The sequence below is a fragment of the Anabas testudineus genome, chromosome 7, assembly GCF_900324465.2.
Source record: "Anabas testudineus chromosome 7, fAnaTes1.2, whole genome shotgun sequence".
Classification (NCBI taxonomy): domain Eukaryota; kingdom Metazoa; phylum Chordata; class Actinopteri; order Anabantiformes; family Anabantidae; genus Anabas; species Anabas testudineus.
Genome location: NC_046616.1, coordinates 24,870,095 through 24,889,862, shown reverse-complemented (window position 1 = coordinate 24,889,862; position 19,768 = coordinate 24,870,095). Strand labels below are relative to the sequence as shown.

At 39.1% G+C, this 19,768-nt stretch overlaps 3 protein-coding genes across 5 annotated transcripts in view; 1 reads left to right on the top strand and 2 right to left on the bottom strand.

Annotated features, from left to right (window-relative positions):
- The window catches only part of gpr173 (G protein-coupled receptor 173), a 28,459-nt gene extending 24,800 nt beyond the window's left edge, over nucleotides 1-3,659 (top strand). Inside the window, exon 3 of the mRNA XM_026367871.1 lies at nucleotides 19-3,659. Within this exon, the coding sequence (XP_026223656.1) occupies nucleotides 19-70 (52 nt within the window). The 3' untranslated portion in view covers nucleotides 71-3,659. The remainder of the gene's footprint in view (nucleotides 1-18) is intronic.
- A 118-nt stretch (nucleotides 3,660-3,777) lies between these two features.
- On the bottom strand, nucleotides 3,778-11,281 carry LOC113167339 (histone-lysine N-methyltransferase SUV39H1). Of its 2 annotated transcripts, none has more exons than XM_026367870.1 (6): nucleotides 11,149-11,281; nucleotides 10,185-10,330; nucleotides 8,338-8,997; nucleotides 6,923-7,069; nucleotides 5,081-5,210; nucleotides 3,778-4,768 (listed from the first exon to the last, which is right to left on the bottom strand). In XM_026367870.1, the coding sequence occupies exons 1-6, from the start codon at nucleotides 11,261-11,263 to the stop codon at nucleotides 4,635-4,637; spliced, it is 1,332 nt and encodes a 443-aa protein (XP_026223655.1). In that variant the 5' UTR covers nucleotides 11,264-11,281; the 3' UTR covers nucleotides 3,778-4,634. The 2 variants fall into 2 exon arrangements, 1 of the variants encoding a protein (XP_026223655.1); XR_003299276.1 differs by lacking the exon at nucleotides 3,778-4,768 and adding an exon at nucleotides 5,778-5,896 and having other exon boundaries at nucleotides 5,127-5,210.
- A 992-nt stretch (nucleotides 11,282-12,273) lies between these two features.
- si:dkey-16n15.6 (organic solute transporter subunit alpha) lies at nucleotides 12,274-19,162 on the bottom strand. 2 transcript variants are annotated; one of them, XM_026366948.1, is made up of 8 exons: nucleotides 18,688-19,162; nucleotides 18,493-18,600; nucleotides 17,598-17,749; nucleotides 17,392-17,465; nucleotides 17,133-17,288; nucleotides 15,308-15,419; nucleotides 13,549-13,801; nucleotides 12,274-12,922 (listed from the first exon to the last, which is right to left on the bottom strand). In XM_026366948.1, the coding sequence occupies exons 2-8, from the start codon at nucleotides 18,557-18,559 to the stop codon at nucleotides 12,489-12,491; spliced, it is 1,248 nt and encodes a 415-aa protein (XP_026222733.1). In that variant the 5' UTR covers nucleotides 18,560-18,600; nucleotides 18,688-19,162; the 3' UTR covers nucleotides 12,274-12,488. The 2 variants fall into 2 exon arrangements, with proteins under 2 accessions (XP_026222733.1, XP_026222734.1); XM_026366949.1 differs by having other exon boundaries at nucleotides 18,493-19,162.
- Nucleotides 19,163-19,768: the final 606 nt, after the last annotated feature.

Sequence of the window (19,768 nt, the reverse complement as noted above, 5' to 3'; positions counted from 1 at the left end):
CTCTTCTCGTCAAAACAGACAAAAGAAGAACATTCAGAGTAGAGGAAGTGACTTTTGTGCTGCAGACTGAGGAGCTGTGTGAAGCCTGCTCACTGTTGCTTTCCTCTTTGATGTCAGCCTGGGGGGTGAAAGACAAATTTCATTTCTACAAAGCCACAGAGTGTGGATCCATAGAAGATGCTGGACAGGACTGACAGTTGTTTTAGTTGCCTCAGGCAGATTATGTTTTTTAAATTTCCAATGACCTCTGTACTATTCAGTGTGTATTATATTAACAGCAAACTTTGAAATGCAACGAAAGAAAGTTCCTGATCATCATATTTGTACTGTGAATCTGTGTCTGTGCGTGCGTGACGACTGAGGTGAGAGGGAGATGTCATTGCTACATATGCTTCCTTAGTATTTACCGTTCTGACACAAAGGTGTGAATGTGTTTTCAAACCAGTGAAGTTTACTGTAACTCTCCATGTAAAACATGGACACCATTATTTATAATTAGAGTGTTTGTCTACATGTTCATGAACAACGAAGGTTAAAAATGCCGGACTGGCCAAGTGTGGTTAATACTGAAGGATTATTAGTGACTTTTAGTGTGGAATCAATTTCACTTTTAAACTCCAAATTTCAGATCCTTTCATAGTTGACACAACAAATGTTTTTACACTTCAACTTGTTGAATGCTTACACTCTTCAAAACTTATGCAGCTCCTATTTGACCATAGCTGAACGTCTTCTTAGCTTTTACTTCTTCAGTCTTAAGGGCCAGTGAGTCCACCTCTATTTACCATATAAAACTGAACCTCCATAGAAAGTGGCTTAGTTAAACTGGATAAACTATGTTTCCAACAGGTTGATTTCCATCAGACTTTCCACTTTCTACAGATTACTCAAAACTAAAACCACCTAATTGTAGATCTGCCAAAGTCCTGTAGGAAGATTAATATGACCACTTAAAATCATGGAAGCCAGTCAGATGCTGCAAATTTTTGTTCTGTATTTTTTAAAAACAGTTGTGTTTTGCGCATGTCTGTGGCAATTTATGAATTTTGTTGTAGGTTTACTAATGAAAATAAATTTTAATTTTTAAATACTGGAACATTATTGTGATCACAGCAGATTCCTCCTAGAATGTATTTGTTATTCAATTGATTAAATCTACCCAAAATACCACCCATCCGTTATCTACAGTATATTATCTACTACTGTGTTTAAATGTGGCGCATTTGTTTCTTAATTTATTCATAGAAAAAAACTGTAGCTCACAGTAGTATAGTCAACCTACTGCTCATTGCTTAAATCATATAAACAAAACATAGAAATCCAAATGATTCAGATATTTATGAGCCAAACAATGTATCATAAAATATACAACAAAGTCCCATTGTGATTCATAATGAATAGTGAATAATTCTGACCAGAATTACCTACATGATGGCCTACTCTGAAAAAAACTGTACAAGCGATGCTCAATAATATTCCTCTTATGTTTCTTTAAGAAATATTAAGACCTTTCAGCCAGATATGGTGCAGTAACTCTGAATCAAATAATAACATAAATTGGAACCATTTACCTACTATATTACAGCTCCTATTTGAGGATGTTTTAACCACTTTATTCAACAGAAGCTGTAGGATTGGTGGGAATGCATTAGCTGAAATTAGGCTAGAGTCTGGAGATTCATGTATTATTATTATTATTATTAATATTCATATATTACTAACAAGAATTAGAACCAATCAGTGCCTGGAACGTGCAAACCAACTGCTGAGTGGTTCGAGATTTAGAATCACTGAACTCGTTTCTATGAAGTCTGTTTCCTGTTGAGCACATTGACTCACACTGTGATGTGTGGCATTATAATGTGGTGCTATTATAATGTGGTGCTATAATAATGATAATGATGTAGCTGAAGCCCCATACAGCTAATGTTTCCTACGCAACAGGTACTATGTATTGTGTTCCTGATCATTTCTTTAGGAAATAATTCCTTTATGGCCTAAAGAAAGATTACAGACATGTAACATGATAAAGTGAATACTCAGATCCACAGATTAAAAAAACTGAATCTATGTTTAAACATCTGCAGTTGATTGTTAGTATTAAACACAGGCGTCTGGGGAAAAGGAGTCCAGCAGTGACCAGCACTGTGGTTTCTTCTGACCCAGACACCAGCCATCTGCCTGATAAGATCACCTTTAACTGGTATCAACCACCTGTGCCTCCTCACTGGAGCTCAGGAAGCCCTGATCCTCCACAAATTCAGCAAATCCAAAGCAATCCCTGCCACACAAGGTGAAGTACATGCTGTCATGTTTTGATTCTTGGCTTTTACTGAGAACACACCTGACAACACTATATCCTCATTAAAGGAGTGTTCAGAAAATCACTGATGAGACATGTTTGGTTAATTACAAATAAAACAAGGTTTTTCTAGATGCAATGCATAGTGCACCATTTTGAAGAGAAGGTCCTCCAAACTGAGGCATCTAAACACTAATATACGACTGTAGAAAAGCTGCCATGTTAGTAATTATCTGACACAACTGGCTTCAGTGAAGGAAACGTACATCCAGATATCTAAAACTCTTATTGTTGTTAAGCTGGGATCAGACTAAAACAAAATTCAACTTGTACTTCAAAATGCTCACATCTTAGACCAAGAACAGCTAGTGGTGTAGAGAAAACCCAACTGTATGACACTGCTGTTTGACAGCTCACTGTGGTTACTAACAGTGGTCATGTAGGTGGTTGGTCTGTTCCATTATTGTTATTTCTTATAACTCGTCACAATTATGAGGACATTTCTAAATGACATAGTAAGTCAGTTTTTTCATCCTAAGACAGCAGCCTTAGGCCTAGTTGAAAGTAACTACAGTGAAAGAGATGAGACAACAGATCAGATTCAGATTTACAAACAAATTCATCAGGAAAATATTGAAGTATCACAGAAAGTGTATCATGCAGAAAGATACAAGTCATTCTAAGAATAAATAGAGAAAATGTAATGTTAGGAATGGCCAACTCAATTAATGCTGATATTAATGCTATAGAAATGCTAAGGAAGGCAGACAGTTCATGCAGGAAGCCAACCACCACCTTTGAGAAACTGTACTGTAAAGAGGAATGAGCTAAAATATCTGCAAGCTGTAAAACAGTTCCATCGTCCTGTCTGAATGTAAGGTCAGCATTTTTCACATAATGTAGCTTACCATTATAGCTGATCTAAAAGCACCATCTAGTGGTAACGTGTTGCACACAGACTGAAAAAATCCACTTGGTCTGTTTTAAGCACAGCAAATTTAGTAAAAGTACAATTAAAATGTAAGCATCACTTTAGAAACATTCATTTTACATTGCTTTTTTCTCCACCTAAAAGAAAGTAACACCAACAGAAAAAGCCAGTACTGAGAACTAAAATCTTTAAATATAAAAACTGTAAATTCATAAGCTTTTTTCACCACAAAACAGACTTCAAACTTCACAGAATCACAAGAGTCAAAAAGAGGAAGGGACATAGAAAAGCAGTTACAACCGATCATGTGGGTGTACTGACCTTTAACCCAAACCAATCTTCACAACAATGACAATGCAAGAATATCCTTGTGTAACACATATGTATGGCAACGCAACACACACACAAACACACACACACACACACGCGCACACACACACACACACACACACACACACAAACACAAACAAACAAAAATTGAGAAGCAGTGCTGCTTCAGCTGAGCGGCACGCGCTACCTGCAGTTCTTAACCATCACGCACGGTTGAATCCACTGAGCATCACAAATGAGTGATGGTGGCAACATGGACAACTGGCAGGATAACAGTGACTGGGAAGATGTGTGTGCTCATTTTAGCTGTGGTCCCTTTTCATACTGGGTATTTTATCTGAAAATAGTGACTGCTACCTCGACCCTGTCATGACAACTTAAAGACAATAGCGTGATGTGGCCTCAGCTGAGGAACTACGCTGTAAATGTAGCATTCTGAACCTCAGATCTGAAAAGAGTAGTTTCAAGACATCAACCCAAGGTGCTAATGGTGCTATGATGATTATTTGACACTGTATTCTGTTTTTTGACTACTTGGGAAAAATGTGTTGTTCATTATTATCCGTTAAAACACTTTGCTCATTAAGTTATCAGCAGAGATCATTGAAACAAATCCTGCTAGAAACAGACCAGAATCAGACTCAGATATAGTTATTTCCAGATTACTGAAATAACTTAATTTACCTGACATGACTGTGTTCCCAGATAGGTTCTGGTGGAAATACTGAACAAAACTAAAATCCAGGCTGTAAAAAAACTGCATAATTTAACACATTTATGGAGCACAGAAAATGTTTTACACAGAAAGTAAGAAAGATTAAATTATTGGAAAAAGTACTGTAAAAAGCAACTGATGGAGTCTCCAGTGCACTGGTATTGTAGAAGCTTTGTGCTTAATGGATGTAAGCACACACTTCAAACTGTAGATTGTAATTCTCATCTAGTCATATTCACCTATAAAAAGTTGATGGTAGATATTAGCTTTCACAAAAAAATTTAGATTCATTTAAAATCTGTACAATTGTCCACATCTATACACAAATAGCAGTGTTGCATTCACAGCTATCTGTGTCAGAACAGATATTTTCGACAAGAGTCTGATCCACACCGACACTCAACTCGAATCCTCTTCTTTGGAGAGCTGGGGAGCCCCGCTAGACTGAAACTGGAGTCCATTTTGGTGCTTTCTGTGTCAACCGGATCAACTGAAAGCAAACAGAAGTCTAGTTGGAAGGAGCTCAGTTTGACATTTGGTTAATTTTAAATATAACTCTTTACAAATTAAAAGCCATTTTTTTTGTACACTAAAGATATTTCAGTTTATGATCAAGATGAATATGAAACCAACGTTCATAATTAAAGCTTTTATTTGATGCCATTTACATCTTGATTCAACAACATACTTTAAATTAACAATAGTATCAGACAGTTTGAAAGCAGAAACTGCATCAAGTCGGTGACCTACTGAAGTCACCTTGTTATTTGCTTCTTCTGCTGATTTACTTTACTTTACTTACTTTGCATCTTGTAGTCAAAGGTGAGCTCCTCTCCTGCCCGAATAGCCCGGGTTGAAAATAAAGCAATTCTTGGGAGCCTCTCATCAATGTTGTCAATGAACACATTGAATACCTGGAGGTTGGGGTTACACTGCAAGGTAAAGTTTTTAAAAAAGGGGGTCAAAGGCTTTTCATTCACACTCTAACTGCCTTTAAATACCAGACAACAAAAGAAACTGTATTCTTACACACACAGAGCAGAAATGTGCAAATTTACTCTCACACATTTAAACTAAATAAATAATGGGCTCAGTCAGATAGACATTAGTAAAGCTAGACTAGTCTGGTCTCTTTTTTTCTTTTTGTTATATCAGCATTCAGTTAAACGTTTAACCATTTAATGGCCAAGTTAAACTAAAGAGCATGATATTTACTAGTCCAAGATTAAAAGCCATTTAAAAAATTGATTAAACATTTGTTTTTTTTCCCCCTTTCTTTTTTGCATGAACAGAGTGTTAAGCAATGATTTTCTCTCCTCTGGTTTTCTGCACTTAAGTCTTAAAATAAATACATCTCATGAAATGGAAACTGTTCTTTCTTAGAGCACTTTTCTTTAAAGTTCTTATATGTCATATCTATACATTTTGTTTGCCTTGTACCTCACTTGTAAGTCACTTTGAATAAAAGCTTCTGCCACATAACTTAATGTAAATGTTACCATGTCTGCAACTTCAGCCTTGCTGTCCACCAGAGGTTGCTCTTGACCGTGATCTACTTTTTGTCACATTCAGTTTCAGTAATTGATGATGTAGTGGTCTGCTCTGGACAAACAGTGCTCTGAAAGTATTTCATAGATTATCATTAAAATGTAAATAAAAAATTATAATCTTTAGCAGGAGCAGCTCAAGGTGAGAAGTCTGCAATATCTAAATTGAAATATGCTGAACCTGAGCACAGAGACATTAGACATGATCAGGTTTGTTTACCTTTATTAAATAATGACAAGCAAATTACACCAGACTACTACAAATTAACTTCACACACATCTACACACCTGTATTCTTGCTGTTATGTTGGAGACAATGTTTAACAGAGCCTTCCTATTGTATGTTTATTGTGCTCAGATCAGTTCAAGTTTTTGTTTTTTGTTGAACTAGTAAGCTAATTATTTGCATCTGTACCACAGCATTAGGATCATAAGCCTGCTACGCATCAAAAAGCCACGGAATAAACAAGGATTAGGAGACCAGTCACCTGAAAACTGAGTTGTGGACCGAGGGTGAGATAGGGTGAGACCAGCGTAATCTATTGCTAACCTTAGCTTACCTGGTGCTGCAGTAACCTCACAGTATTAACTTTGCTATTACTAAAACTAGAATTGCTTTAGTAATACTGGCAGGAGTATGAATACTAACTTGTCAGCTGTGTCTCGTGTCACTGGTTAAAAATCTACATGTTATGGTGCTGTATCGCAGGCTTAAAGGCGAGAGGCAAATATGAGCAGGGTACATGACTGTGTTTTTAGTTTCAGTCTTCTCACAGCTCATTGCAGGCAGGGGAACTGAGCTGTCATTGTTACCCCTCCGTAAGGTAAACTGGAAATCATAGATAGAATTTGTGCAACACACAAAACAACTCAGCAAGATAATAAACAGCAAAACAAAGAGAAAAACTAGCAAAAACAAAGACCTATTAAAAAAAAAACTATTTACAAATCACCCAGACTATTTCACAATACTCTGTGTGAAAGCTTAATTTGATGTGTTGTGAAAATGAAGTCACTTTTAACAGCACTGCTCAGAAAGGCAAAGTACCTTAGAAGCCCTACTGAGTATATTGTGTACTAATTTAGCAGACACTCACACTGTGGTTGACAAAGTGGGAGATGTTGCCTAGATGAGCTGCATCCACTGTGTACACATCCTCCACATAGTCCAGGTCAAACAGGTATGTAGAACCCTGGCGGTCGTACACATGACCTCTCCTCTCTGCTTCATCTGTGGTGATGATCTGTGTGTGAAATAAGTAATTTTTGAATGTAACTCAATCTCAAAGTGCCAATTCAAAGTTCAAGTTCAAAAAGTGAAAAGCCTACAGGTGTGGTTGACACCAATTTATCTGTGCTATCCTGCTATCCTACTAAAGATACAAGTAGGGATGCAAGGAAAATATACTACGAGGAGAGACGAACCAAGGTTTCTGGATAAAGAAAGTTGTCCGTGGCTCTTTGTCACAGAGAACTAAAGATCTGTGATCCAAATGATGGCTCTGCAAACAAATAAATAATAAAAAAAAGTCCTTGAGCTGGAGGAGCAGAACAACGTTCCAGAGTGAGCGAGGTTTAAGGATTAAGGAGCAATCAATTAAGGAAAGTCGGATGTACCCACAGTAAACCCATTGGCAATGACTAGACGACTAGAATTTAATTAACACCAAAGCAGCTGAAACTGAGTCAAAATGTTCAACATTCCAGCTTTCCAGGTGTTTACATCTGTACCCAAAAAACAAGATTAGAAGATATCACCTTTTGTTTCAGTTTGTTCTTTTCTTTCAGTTGTTGTTGGTTTGGGGGCATTACTCCCTTTAGTCTAGTAGTGGTTTTCATGTAGGTAAAATGTTCTATAGGATTTAACTCTGCAGACTGATTTGGCCAGCATAAAACTTTCCACTTCTTAACCCCGATCCTTCGTTGATTTGGCAGTGTGTTTTGGGTCATTATCTTGCTGCATGAAGGATCTCCCAATCATTTTGGTTGCATCTTTCTGGACAAAATCCAAAGTATTTCCATAGACTTCTGAGATAATTTTGCTGCTGCCATCATGTGTAAAATCATCTGTGAAAGATTTTTGGCTATGTCCCAGAAGAAGTCATGCAGCCCAAGCCATGACATTACCTTCACTGTGTTTCACAGATAAGCTTGTATCATGAGCAGATCCTTTCTTTAAACAAACTTTAGCCTTTCCATCATATTGGTAAATGTTATTGTTTGTCGCTAACTTTGTCCCAAGAATTCTGAGGCAAATTTCTGTACTTTTTGGCAAATTTAACATCTTTTAACTACAAATGCAGTCTGAACAGGCAAAACCCAAATCTGAAACTGAGCATAACATTTGGTGCTATTAAGCCATTATTTGAATAATCAATGTAATAGGACACACCTGGGCAACAAAACACACAGTCAGTCAAACTTTCTAATATTTGTGTGCATTTTGCCAGCTTCTTTTTACCCCAAATAAAAGTTAAAAGTAGCAGGACACAAACCTTGCCACAAGTCTTACCTCTCCCACATACTCCATGACAAATGTGTTCTTCTTTATATGCTGCAGTGTGCGGACACCCCACCCCCGGCCATTCTCTGTCTTAAAGATGCACAGGTCAAACTGGATGCCTTTCTGCACCACTCTGTTGGGACAATTAGGACCACAGCTGCATCGTGAGTTACACTCATATATGGGCTGTCCTGGTCGGATCCGTACCTGGCCCCTATCGTTGTAAGCCATGCGGTGCAAGGAGGCTCCAGGGCAACAGCCATTCACTGGCTCTTCTGAACAGTTCTTACACTCGCAACCTACAGTCATCTCGTCTAACACAATACCTGGGCCTACTTTGTAGTTATTGATATAAGTAAAACTTTTGGGGGGGCCCTCCAGATCCACTTCATTTATAACATATATGCGACCTGGGTGGTTGCGAGTCTGATTCAAATGGGCCTCCCAACGTTGCAGTCGCTGACGGAGTTTGGCTTTCTGAATGAGAATTGATGTAACCTCCTTATCCAGCTTTTTAGGGATGCAGCGTCTCTTGTGGCGCCTTAACTCCTGATCCAGGTCCAGGTGGAACTGCTTCATCAATTTGGGGCATTTGAGGTTTCTTTTGGGTTCCCACGTGTTATCCAACTCTGAGAAGCCCTTCCATTTTACCAAGTAGAACTCCTCCTCCTAAAATAAACAAGATTAAATGATGGGCAAAGATTGGATTGTTTAGCATTTCTAATTAATGCACCATTTCCCACAGACAACAGATGTTCTAAATGTCAGTGGTCTGACTATTAACAGATGCAAACCAGCATAATAGGCATAATGTATATGGCCCATTGATTCAAATGGTTTACACTGGATAAAACCCATGCTGCTCATAATATATTTTAGAACTTGCCCTAAACCTCAAATGCCTTAACCTCTGCTGAAAGCTTCCACCCAGTAAACATATAGATTAATATATTTTCTTTCAGAACAGCATCAGCCAAAGAACTACTGACATGACCCTAGGTCTATAGGAGATGGGATACTATAGCAGTGTGTTATAAGGCCTTTTTGTCAAATAACTGAAGCTCTACGATAAGCAATGCGAAAAAAACTTACTTAATTACATACAATATAATGGCATGCAAGACAAAAGCCTTCTAATCCACAGTAAACCTTTACCAAACTTTTGAGGGTTAGAAAACAGGCTTGAAAGATGCATAAACCACTTCCCCAGAAAAAATTGGTTTCATAAGAACAAACAACACGGTCAATGTGCACGATACGCACACTAATCTTTTTACAGAGTACATGTACTTTCATGTCCATTCAGGCTAGCTTTGTGTTTAAATTCACACAAATTAATCTACATTACAAAAGCACCTCTACACTTCAAAACATTATAGGTTATTTAGCACAGATTCTAGCAGAGAGTGGTCATACCATCATCTGCGGGTATTAGCGGATATTAACTCAGTCACATATTAAAACCTGTATCTAATTGACTTGGAAAAGTGTGTTATTATTTTTTACAAGACCTTTTAATACTGTGCATATTTAAGTGTGATTTAAATCCATTTTCACTAATGCAAAAACTTACATTTACTATGTACTGATTTATAAGGGAAAACTGTGTGCAGCTCTTGTGCAACACAGTCATATTCCAGTGGGAAGACAGGAGCACACATTTGTAGTCTTTAGTTGTTCCCAAAGACTAATTCTTCCATTCTACTGTGTCTGTCTTAACCTGAACAATACCAGCCTGAAGTCAATGTATAGTGTATAGAGACCAAGTACTGCAAATGCCCTAAAACTTGCAATTAATACATATGAGTACAGCTCTTAATAGCAGAAAACAGTTATGTGTGATACTGACACCTTACCTTTGTCTTTTTGTAGTCACAGAGGAATTCCACCTCATAGTCATTTACGTTGGCTCTGCTGATTCCAAGCTGTTTACAGTGGAGCCTCTCTGAGCGACACAGCGCTTCCAGCTCATCCCAGGACATCTTACAGGGCACGCTGCAATCTGACACAACAAGTTAGTGTCAAATAGCTACAGCAAACTCCACTAACTAGTCAATCGATTTAATAGATTATTGCTGAAGGCTCATAAAAATATAACACCCTTCTTCTGGACGTTGTTTGAGTGCATATGTTAATTCGGCAAACCATGAAAATTTTAATCTGAATTGAAAACTGTCTAGTTTTTACCCCAGAGCTTACGGAATAGTTGTGCAGTGTAAAATCCAGATAACGCTCGGCTCTGATAATCAACATAATCTTTAACAACAAATTACGGCAATGGCTGCTTAATGTTCTTAATAAACAAAAACGTCACTGACAAATGTGACTTGCCCACAGAAGGAAATCGAGGCTGTAACGAGTTATAACATACATACGCTCAACTCGAGAAAACATCAAGTTAACGTAACAAAATCATGCAACAATGACATTTAAACATTTGCGTAACGTTAATGCAGCATGGCGCGTGAACCCCGTGGACAACTGTTTTGCCGCCTGTCTTTACAATGGAAGTATATACGCCTTACAAACTTTTCATCAATTGTGCTTCCTCATTTTAGGAGCACGCTTCAGAGTTTATTAACCGTTTCACAAACAGTGAAATTCGTTACATAACAGTCAGCAAGTAGCTAGCTAACTACTTCGGACAAATATGACTTCGTAAAGTCGCCAGCTTCACTGTCCTATGGGTCTCTTAATGATATGTCAACTCGAGTACAGGAACTCGTGCAAATACGACAGCTTGCGCTTTTTCTAAACCAAATAATATCGGCAAAATCCGTTTAATGGAACATAAAGTCATATATAGTCCTTATGAGTTACCTTTCAAATTTTCCGCCATGTTTTCCGTACAGCCGCCAAAATTGGAGAAACTACGCAGGGAGGAGGAGCCTGTTACAGAGCAGACTGCAGCGGCTGCTGATTGGATGAGTGTCATCGCTCAGTTCTCTCATTGGTTCAGATTTAGTCAAGGGGATCGACCGGAAGACAGAAGACGTCGTACAGAACTTGTGACAGTCACTAAGACATTATAAACCTACGTCTTCTGTTAGGCTTTATGACATGGTGTTGTAGATTATGGTGCAACCGTCATACCAGAGTTCTTCCTCCTCATTGGTGCCGTTCTTCCCAAAGGGCCTGTATGTGTTTTTTGCAGCCAGTATCCGGTTTTGTTTTGCAGATGAGCATGGTGCAGTGGATTTTTCTTAGTAACCAATTTCACTATTGCAATTAATGACCTAGCAGTTTAATTTCAGGAAATGTTTCCTAAAGGTTGCTTTGATAATTACACGATTTTAGCTTTGAAAAATGTGCATTCATATTAAAACCTCAAGGCTAACCATGTTAAGATAGGATAAAATTTACTAATCCCTGAAGGGAAATTCCGGTAGTCTTGTAGATAAACATAGTAAAAGTAGTTCGTAATTATCTGCTGTTAAATAGGGTGTTATAGAGCCTGATGGCTGTAGGAGTAACTGATCTGTCTCTTTCAGTCCTCCAAACCAGCATGACAGGCATATACGGCCCATTGATTCAGATGGTTTACACTGGGTAAAACCCATGCTGCTCATAATATATTCTATAGATACAAGATACTGAACCCCAAGTTGCCCTCGGTGAGTGCCATCGGTGTGTGAGTGTGTGTGTGCGCGAATGGGTGAATGAGATGCAGTGTAAAGCGCTTTGAGTACCAACTAAGTAGAAAAGCTCTATATAAGTGCAGAACATTTACCATTTACAGAGCTTAATCACTATGACACAGTAAAAAGTCAGGTTTGAGACATCATTCACAACAACACTGTGTGTTGTTTTAAACGTCAGGACACTTCTGAAGAGCTGATACTGTTAGATGTGTAAGCCCATTTGAGCCACTAGAAGAAAAGCTTGTCATCATGAAAAATAACAACAGTAAGTCAAAATAAGTTAGTCTAACTTTTTATTCTTCTTTTAATAATTTTGACTTAAGATTGTTTTTTATTTACAAATTGATCACAAATCTTCTTATTTTTCTGCACACCTTTTCTTCTTCAGTGCACAACTGCTAAAGACAGCAAAATCATTACACAATTGTTTTTTTTAAATCACAAGCTAATCACAATCTATGTATTCCTAATTTAGCCTCAGTGTTTTCTATTCTTTGGTTAAAGACTTTCTGTTGTTGATCAAACTACAGTGACATCCTTACAGTCTTTATAGTTGATATCAGCCCGGACAGTAATGTGTGTCAGGTCTACACTAGGGTCCTCTGCAGACCTGGGCTCCACTGTTTCTGGTCTGCATTGCCGCTGACCTCTGGCCTGAGGAAAGAGGAAACCATCCAGAGGTGCATGTTCTATCCTGCACAGGCTGTCCTCGCTGTCACTGTTGTAAGTGGTATTGGAGATGGTGAAGAGACAGCTGGTGGGCCGAGCCTCTTCCGACAGCAGGCCAAGCTTATGATGTGTCACCTTATCATCATCTGTTTGAACAGCCTTTTCCACCTGCCAGACATTCACACCCACATCTGCCATCATGCTTGGCTCCACTTTGCGAAATGTATGGCAGGCATAGAGACCAATGCAGAACATCTCAACAATCACACAGTAGTGGTAGATCACTGAGATCAGAAGGAGAACAAAAGACACAGATCTGAGGGGCAGAGACAGAATCAAAGTGGCAATACTGAATATGAATTGGTAAAGAAATTTTCATTATTCATGAGTTTTTAATTAAATTATAATTTTTCTCTTGTACAATTGTACAAATTCTTCTACTTTAGTTCGGTCATCTACTTTTTCAAAAGTATTAAGCGATTTTCAGTGACTGCAGGCCCCAATGACATATACAGTATGTCCACAAACATACATCAGCGGGACAAATATATAGTTTAGCATATGCACTTTAGTATATCGCTCAGTTACTGTGATTGGCTTTGCTATTATTTTTTTATTGTAACTTATACATACCTTTTGTTTTTGCATACTGTCTGTCTGACCGCACTACATACTGTCTATCTTATCTTGTGTTTTTTTAGCACTTGGGCTTCAATACACCTGTTCACCTCACCTCGACAATTGCTGTCAAGGTGAATTATCAGAGCAAATCAAAAACTTGCTTTCTTGTGTTTGAAACTGACTTGGTTTTGTACAAACTGGACTGTGATGTCAACCGAATGAATTACAGACGGAACTGTGAACATCATTTGCAACTTAGACTGAGGAGGATGGATGTGCTGTGACTTACACTGTGACCTGGCCAGGACAGAGAAGGGTGGTGTGCAGGGGATAACCTCCAGAGCACCCATGGTCTCTAAGATGCCGCTTTGCAGTCCACACAGCACTAGCCCCACAATGATGCAGATGAACTTAGCTCTCAGTCCATAGCCTTGTAAAGCACTGTTGGTGGCTTTATAAAACAGAAGATGGCCGTAGAAGGACACAAACGTTGACACGCCTATGATAGCGTTCACATACAAGTTGGGGTTGACTGAATCTACCTGGAGAAACAGAAATAGTGTTACTGCTACTTTTATCATTCAACTTACCCATAAGAGTTTGGAGCAAAGCAAACAGTCCAGTTTAAATAAGCACTGTAGCTTTAGCTGGCCACCAGCAATGCTTTTAACTTTTAACACCTCAGTATGTTTCAAATGAGCAACCTTCAACAACTGACTGTGCCTGTAGAGTTTTAGCTTTTTTTAATGTCCACACTGGGAGGTGTGATCCATATCCCATCATTATACTGTCTTCCTGGTTGCATCCCACTGTCTCCCTAATAATTCTGTGTCATCTGTCTCATATGCTTGTAGAAACAGAGATACCAGCACACAGTCAACCTGTGATCATATCGTCTCTCGTACTTATGACCATGTCACGGTTTCAGGAGTATAATACCACATAAAAAAAACACATTAATAAAACCACATCATGACTTTTTGTTTCAAAAGCAGCCATTGCTGGGTGCTTAAGAAGCAGCTCCACTGACCCTGGGGTTTATAGGGTTAGGTCTCTAAATAAATAATAATTAGTCTCTAAAGCACATCCTCTGGTGTCACAGTTAGGGTAAGGTGAGACCAAGGAATCAATCCTGAAAGCCTGGAACCTTCTAGTGGTTCTCAAATCTCTCAGTCTTGCGCCTTTTGAGCCAGATCTGGCCTTTCAGCCTAAGGCAAGACAATTTGTCTCCAGAAACCTGGTCCGGGGGATTTTCTACTCTCTGCCACTCCTTTCTGCAGAGGCTGAGCAACGTAACAAACTGTACACAAACTGTGAAATGATCAAGCCTATTTTAAAGCCTATTTTAAACGTCCCATTGCAGGGTCCTTATCTTCTATCTTGCTTATGACCTCTCCTTGTGTGAATTCTATTTGAGAAGTTTTAGCTGTGTCTCACTTCACTGCACTGCACTTAAGGTTCCTAACAGTAGCCTCCATAATCCTTAAATGGAAGACGTTTGGGACGACCAGAACCCTTCCTAGAGCTGGCCGTCCGGCCAAACTGAGCTATCGGGGGGAAAAGAGCCTTGGTGAGAGAGGTAAAGAAGAACCCAAAGATCCCTGTGGCTGAGCTCCAGAGATGCAGTCGGGAGATGGGAGAAAGTTTTAGAAAGTCAACCATCACTGCAGCCCTCCACCAGTCGGGGCTTTATGGCAGAGTGGCCCGACGGAAGCCTCTTCTCAGTGCAAGACACATGAAAGCCTGCATGGAGTTTGCTAAAAAAAATCCCTGAAGGACTCCAAGATGGTGAGACATAAGTTTCTCTGGTCTGATGAGACTAAGATAGAACTTTTTGGCCTTAAGTCTAAGAGGTATGTGTGGAGAAAACCAGGCACTGCTCATCACCTGTCCAATACAGTCTCAACAGTGAAGCATGGTGGTGGCAGCATCATGAAAGCAGACATGGAAAAGATGTGGAAGGTGAAGAATATATATATATATATATATAAGGTCCATAGCACAATGCTCTGAATAAGCTCACTTAGAGGTTTGAAACATCAACTCACATCACCATAGTCGTACTGTTCATCTGTCCACAGGACCAGAGTGACAAAGAACAGGATGCTGCGGACAACAGAAAGCTGCAGGACAGCAACCATCATCCAGCCACGGCTGCTGCTACACACAGGAGAAGAGAACACTTAATTATGTGTTGTGTCACATTGTCTAGACAGTGGTTTTAAAAAGTGCCTTGGGTGATCAGATTCCAAGTAGACAGAAAGTATAAACAACCACTAAGACACTTTGTGATCCTAGCACTCAAACTACTTGCCAAGGTGGTCTGGGACATTTGACGGAATACAATATCTTTTCTGTTCTACCTATGGACATGTGTGAACAGTGATGTTTATCAGCTGTCCACTTGTGGTCCGATCACCCAAGACATGTTAAAATCAAGTGTAAACAGAGTCTGAGTTTATAGTCAGAATTCTAAGAAAAAATTTAACTACATAACAGAAATAAATGGTAAAATGGTAAATGGTCTGCACTTATATAGTACTTTTCTACCTAACTAGTACTCAAAGCACTTTACACTGCATCTCATTCACCCATCTTCCCACGGACACTTTGGGATGATACATGGCAGGTGGAATTTGAACCACCAATCCTATGATTGGCAGAGAACTGCTCTACTTATTTTCAAAAATACCTCATTAATGTCAAAATGACAACAGGTTTATACAAAGTAATGTCAATTAAATAAAAATATATAATGTGAAATCAGTGTTTGCATTAATATTCACCCCCTTCATGTCAGTATTTAGTAGATGCATCTTTGGCTGCAATCACAGCATGGAGTCTGTGTGGATAGGTCTCAATTAGGCTTGCACATCTGGAAACTGGAACTTTATGCCATTTTTGTTTGCAAAATCTCTGTCAGGTTGCATGGGGATTGGGTGGGAAAAGCCCTTTTAAAGTCTATCCACAAATTCTCTATTGGATTGAGGTCTAGGCCACTCCAGAACATTCACCTTGTTGTTGATAAACCATTTCTGTGTAGCTTTCTCTGTATGCTTCTGGTCATTGTCTTGCTGGAAAAAAAAACAAATCTCCCAAGCCGTAGTTGTCTTGCCGACTGAATAAGATTATCTTCCAGGATTGTCCTAAATTTTGCCACATTCATCTTACCCTCTACATTAAAAAGCCTTCCAGGGCTGGCTGCTAAGAAGCATCCCCACAGCATGATGCTGTTACCACCATGTTTCACAGTGGGGATGGTGTGTTTGTGGTGATGTGTAGTGCTTGGTGTGCGCCAAACATTGCGCCTTGTCTGATGGACAAAAAACAAAATTTTTCGCCTCATCAGACCAAAGAACCCTCTTCAACTGGACCATGGAGTCTTTCACGTGCCTATTGGAAAACTCAAGTCGTGATTTAACATGGGTTTTCTTCAACAGTGGCTTTCTCCTTGCAACTCTACCATAAAGCTTTGACTGGTGAAGAGCTAGGCCAACAGTTGTTGTATAGTCTCTCCTATCTCAGTTGCTGAAGCTTGTAACTCCCTCAGAGTAATCATCAGTGTGTTAGTGGCCTCTCTCACTATTCTCCTTCTTGTCACTCAGTTTGTGTGAACGGCCTGTTCTAGGCAGATTTATATTTTTCCGAAATTTTTTTCAAAGTCACCAACTTTTATTGTGACTGATTTATAATGTCAATAAAAAGATAGAACATCCAAGGGGTTGAATACTTTTTATGGGCAACATAGATAGGCGACCTAAGCTGCCACCAACACAACTTAAAAGGTCTTGAAATGCATAAGAAAATCTTGGACTCTTTTGAAATATATACAAAACCTCAGAAACTCACTGCAAGTGTCAGTCTGGTATGTACCTGTTGATGGCAACCATTGGGAGACAGCAACAGCAGCAACAGGGGAAAGGATCTGGAGATACTTGCTGTCCAGACAGAGCAGCCAGCATTTGAGCTTTCCCTCCAAAGAAGTCTGTGATCAGTGCCATGAATTTCAGCAGGGTGATAGAGTGGTACCTGCACAGACATTAGACAGAGACAGCAATAAGCAGAAACTATGGAAAACACATGAATACAGTGTCAATCTCATTACTCTTTATTTCAAGACTGGTTAACTCACAGTGAAGCAATAAAATTGCACAGCGATGAAGAACGTGGCACATACAGAGCAATAAGGGAGGTCAAGGCAAAGACCTAAGTTAAACAGAAGATTCAGAGACAGAGAGCACATACACCTTGGAATAAAGAACAGTCAACACACTTTGGATGTTAAGTGGTTATAAAACACATCCAGTGTCAGGAAGGAAGTCAGAAGGTTGATGTTACCGGGTACATTCCTAATATCCACAGGTATAGGCGCTTTCGTCTGGACGATGTAAGGTGGCGCAGGAAGAAGCCCACCTCTTCCAGAAACACCCCCAGTAAGATTATGGTCAGACCAGCTGGGATGAGGAAGAGCCACAGCTCATGCTTAATGGCTGACAAACAAAATCAGGCAGAGTGGTAAAAAACATACACAGGAGGCTGGCCTAGGTATGGAGAGTTAAAAAAAACATTAATGTTGGCACCAAACAGCACTAATTTGTGACATCAACGTCTCCATTCTTTGCAGTTGGTTTTGTTAGTGCAGTGTTCGTTTTTTTCTAAGTTAGCTTACAACAACGTGCAGCTGTACAAACGTCATTCACACTGATTCAGTTTTTCTGGTAAATTAAGATTACTTAATTAAGATTACTTAATTTACCTTCATTTGCTTTTAACTACTTTTAAAAGATATTTTCATCTTTAAATTTAATTATTAAGTATTGATTATTTGAAGAGGTCTTCGACTTAAAAATATTACTTTCCTAATGAAATCAGATTTTTTTCTCCATGTTGTCAACACTAAGATGATGCAGGTCAGTAAAAGTAATAGGAAAGAAAATTAAATACTATAAAGTATAACTTATAGTATAACAGAAAATAACTATTTCCAATTCTTTGTGCTTTTAGCTCTTTTTACAGCAGTCTTTTACTTTACTCTATCATATCACCTGTAAAAGTTAATAAAGGTTTTATTTTCAGACATCTTGCCAGACATTTTGCATCAAAACACTAAAAATATTGCTATTGAGCTGTTATTCCTAACCCATGTAACATAAAGAAGCATTAAAGATCATTGATTAAAAAACAGAGAGGGTTTGTTATTATTAACATCCAGCTGTTGGATAACTTTACTTACCACTAAAGATTTGTGAGGACAGGGGAATCTCAGGCCCAATCCAGCTACAGTTGGCCCCTCTTCCCATTCTCTGTATAAAACAGCTACTTTCCACTCTGTCAGTACATACTGCAGACAGGAACAAATGTATCGCAGTCAGCTACTAAAACACAGCTCTAAATAATGGGCAACTGAATGTCACAGCACCAAACTGACCTTCCTAGATCAGGTATGGAGGGCTGTGGTGTTCCGATCAGTTCCCACACACTTTGTTCTGCTGCTTCCACAAGGTGACTTGAACAGTTCCTGTCTGCCTGGAGAAATTAATAATTGACTAGACCCATGTATGAGGACAGGTGGGGATCCAAGTCCAAGAAGCTCCAGCTTTACGTGTAGAGACACACACATTAAAAACACACATGTAAAGGCCAGACCTCTACAAATCCATATTGTTTTACAATTAATGAGTCAAATAATAATGTGTAATAATAACAATAATAATAATGACAATGTGTCACATGAAAGTGTCCTCTGGTGGTCACTCACAAATGAACTGAGTTTATAGCTTGTTCTGCAGCACGTAAGTGGTCAAAAGTGACTAATTAGGGCAGTTGGGCTTGTTATAAATACCAGAAATATATTTGATACAGTGATAGTTGGCAAAATTTAAAATTCAATTCAATTCAATTGAATTTATTTGTAGAGTGCTTTTTACAATTGACATTGTCACAAAGCAGCTTTACACAACCAAAGAACAGTGCATCAACAGTGAATGTGTATGAATCCTAAAAAAAAGCATATTGTCCGTGATGAGCAAGCCGAGGGTGACGGTGGCAAGGAAAAACTCCCTGAGAAGGCAACAGGAAGAAACCTTGAGAGGAACCAGACTCAACAGGGAACCCATCCTCATATGGGTGATTACATGCTGTGTAGGCAGCAGGCAGTCCAATATAATAGTTAATGTCTTTAAGTTAATGTGGAGTCCAGTTAGTTATTTGCAGGCAGACTTGTTCCATTCCTGGACTATCGAGCGTTGAGTCGAGACCTCCGAGAAACAGCTGCCGACGTCCGCCGAGGCCAAGACCGACTTCAAAGTAGTGTGTGACCAACTCCAATCTCCAAACGCATCCCATATGGCAAACGGTGGATCCAGGCAACGAGATCTCCAGCCAGAAGTTGGGCATCAGGACGAGTCAGACAGGTCCAGAGGGCAGAGGGTGGAATGATGTGTAGCTCGACAGAGAGACAGGAAGAGGGAAATAGAGAGGTAGAGAAAGAGAGAGATGGTAGTTAGTTG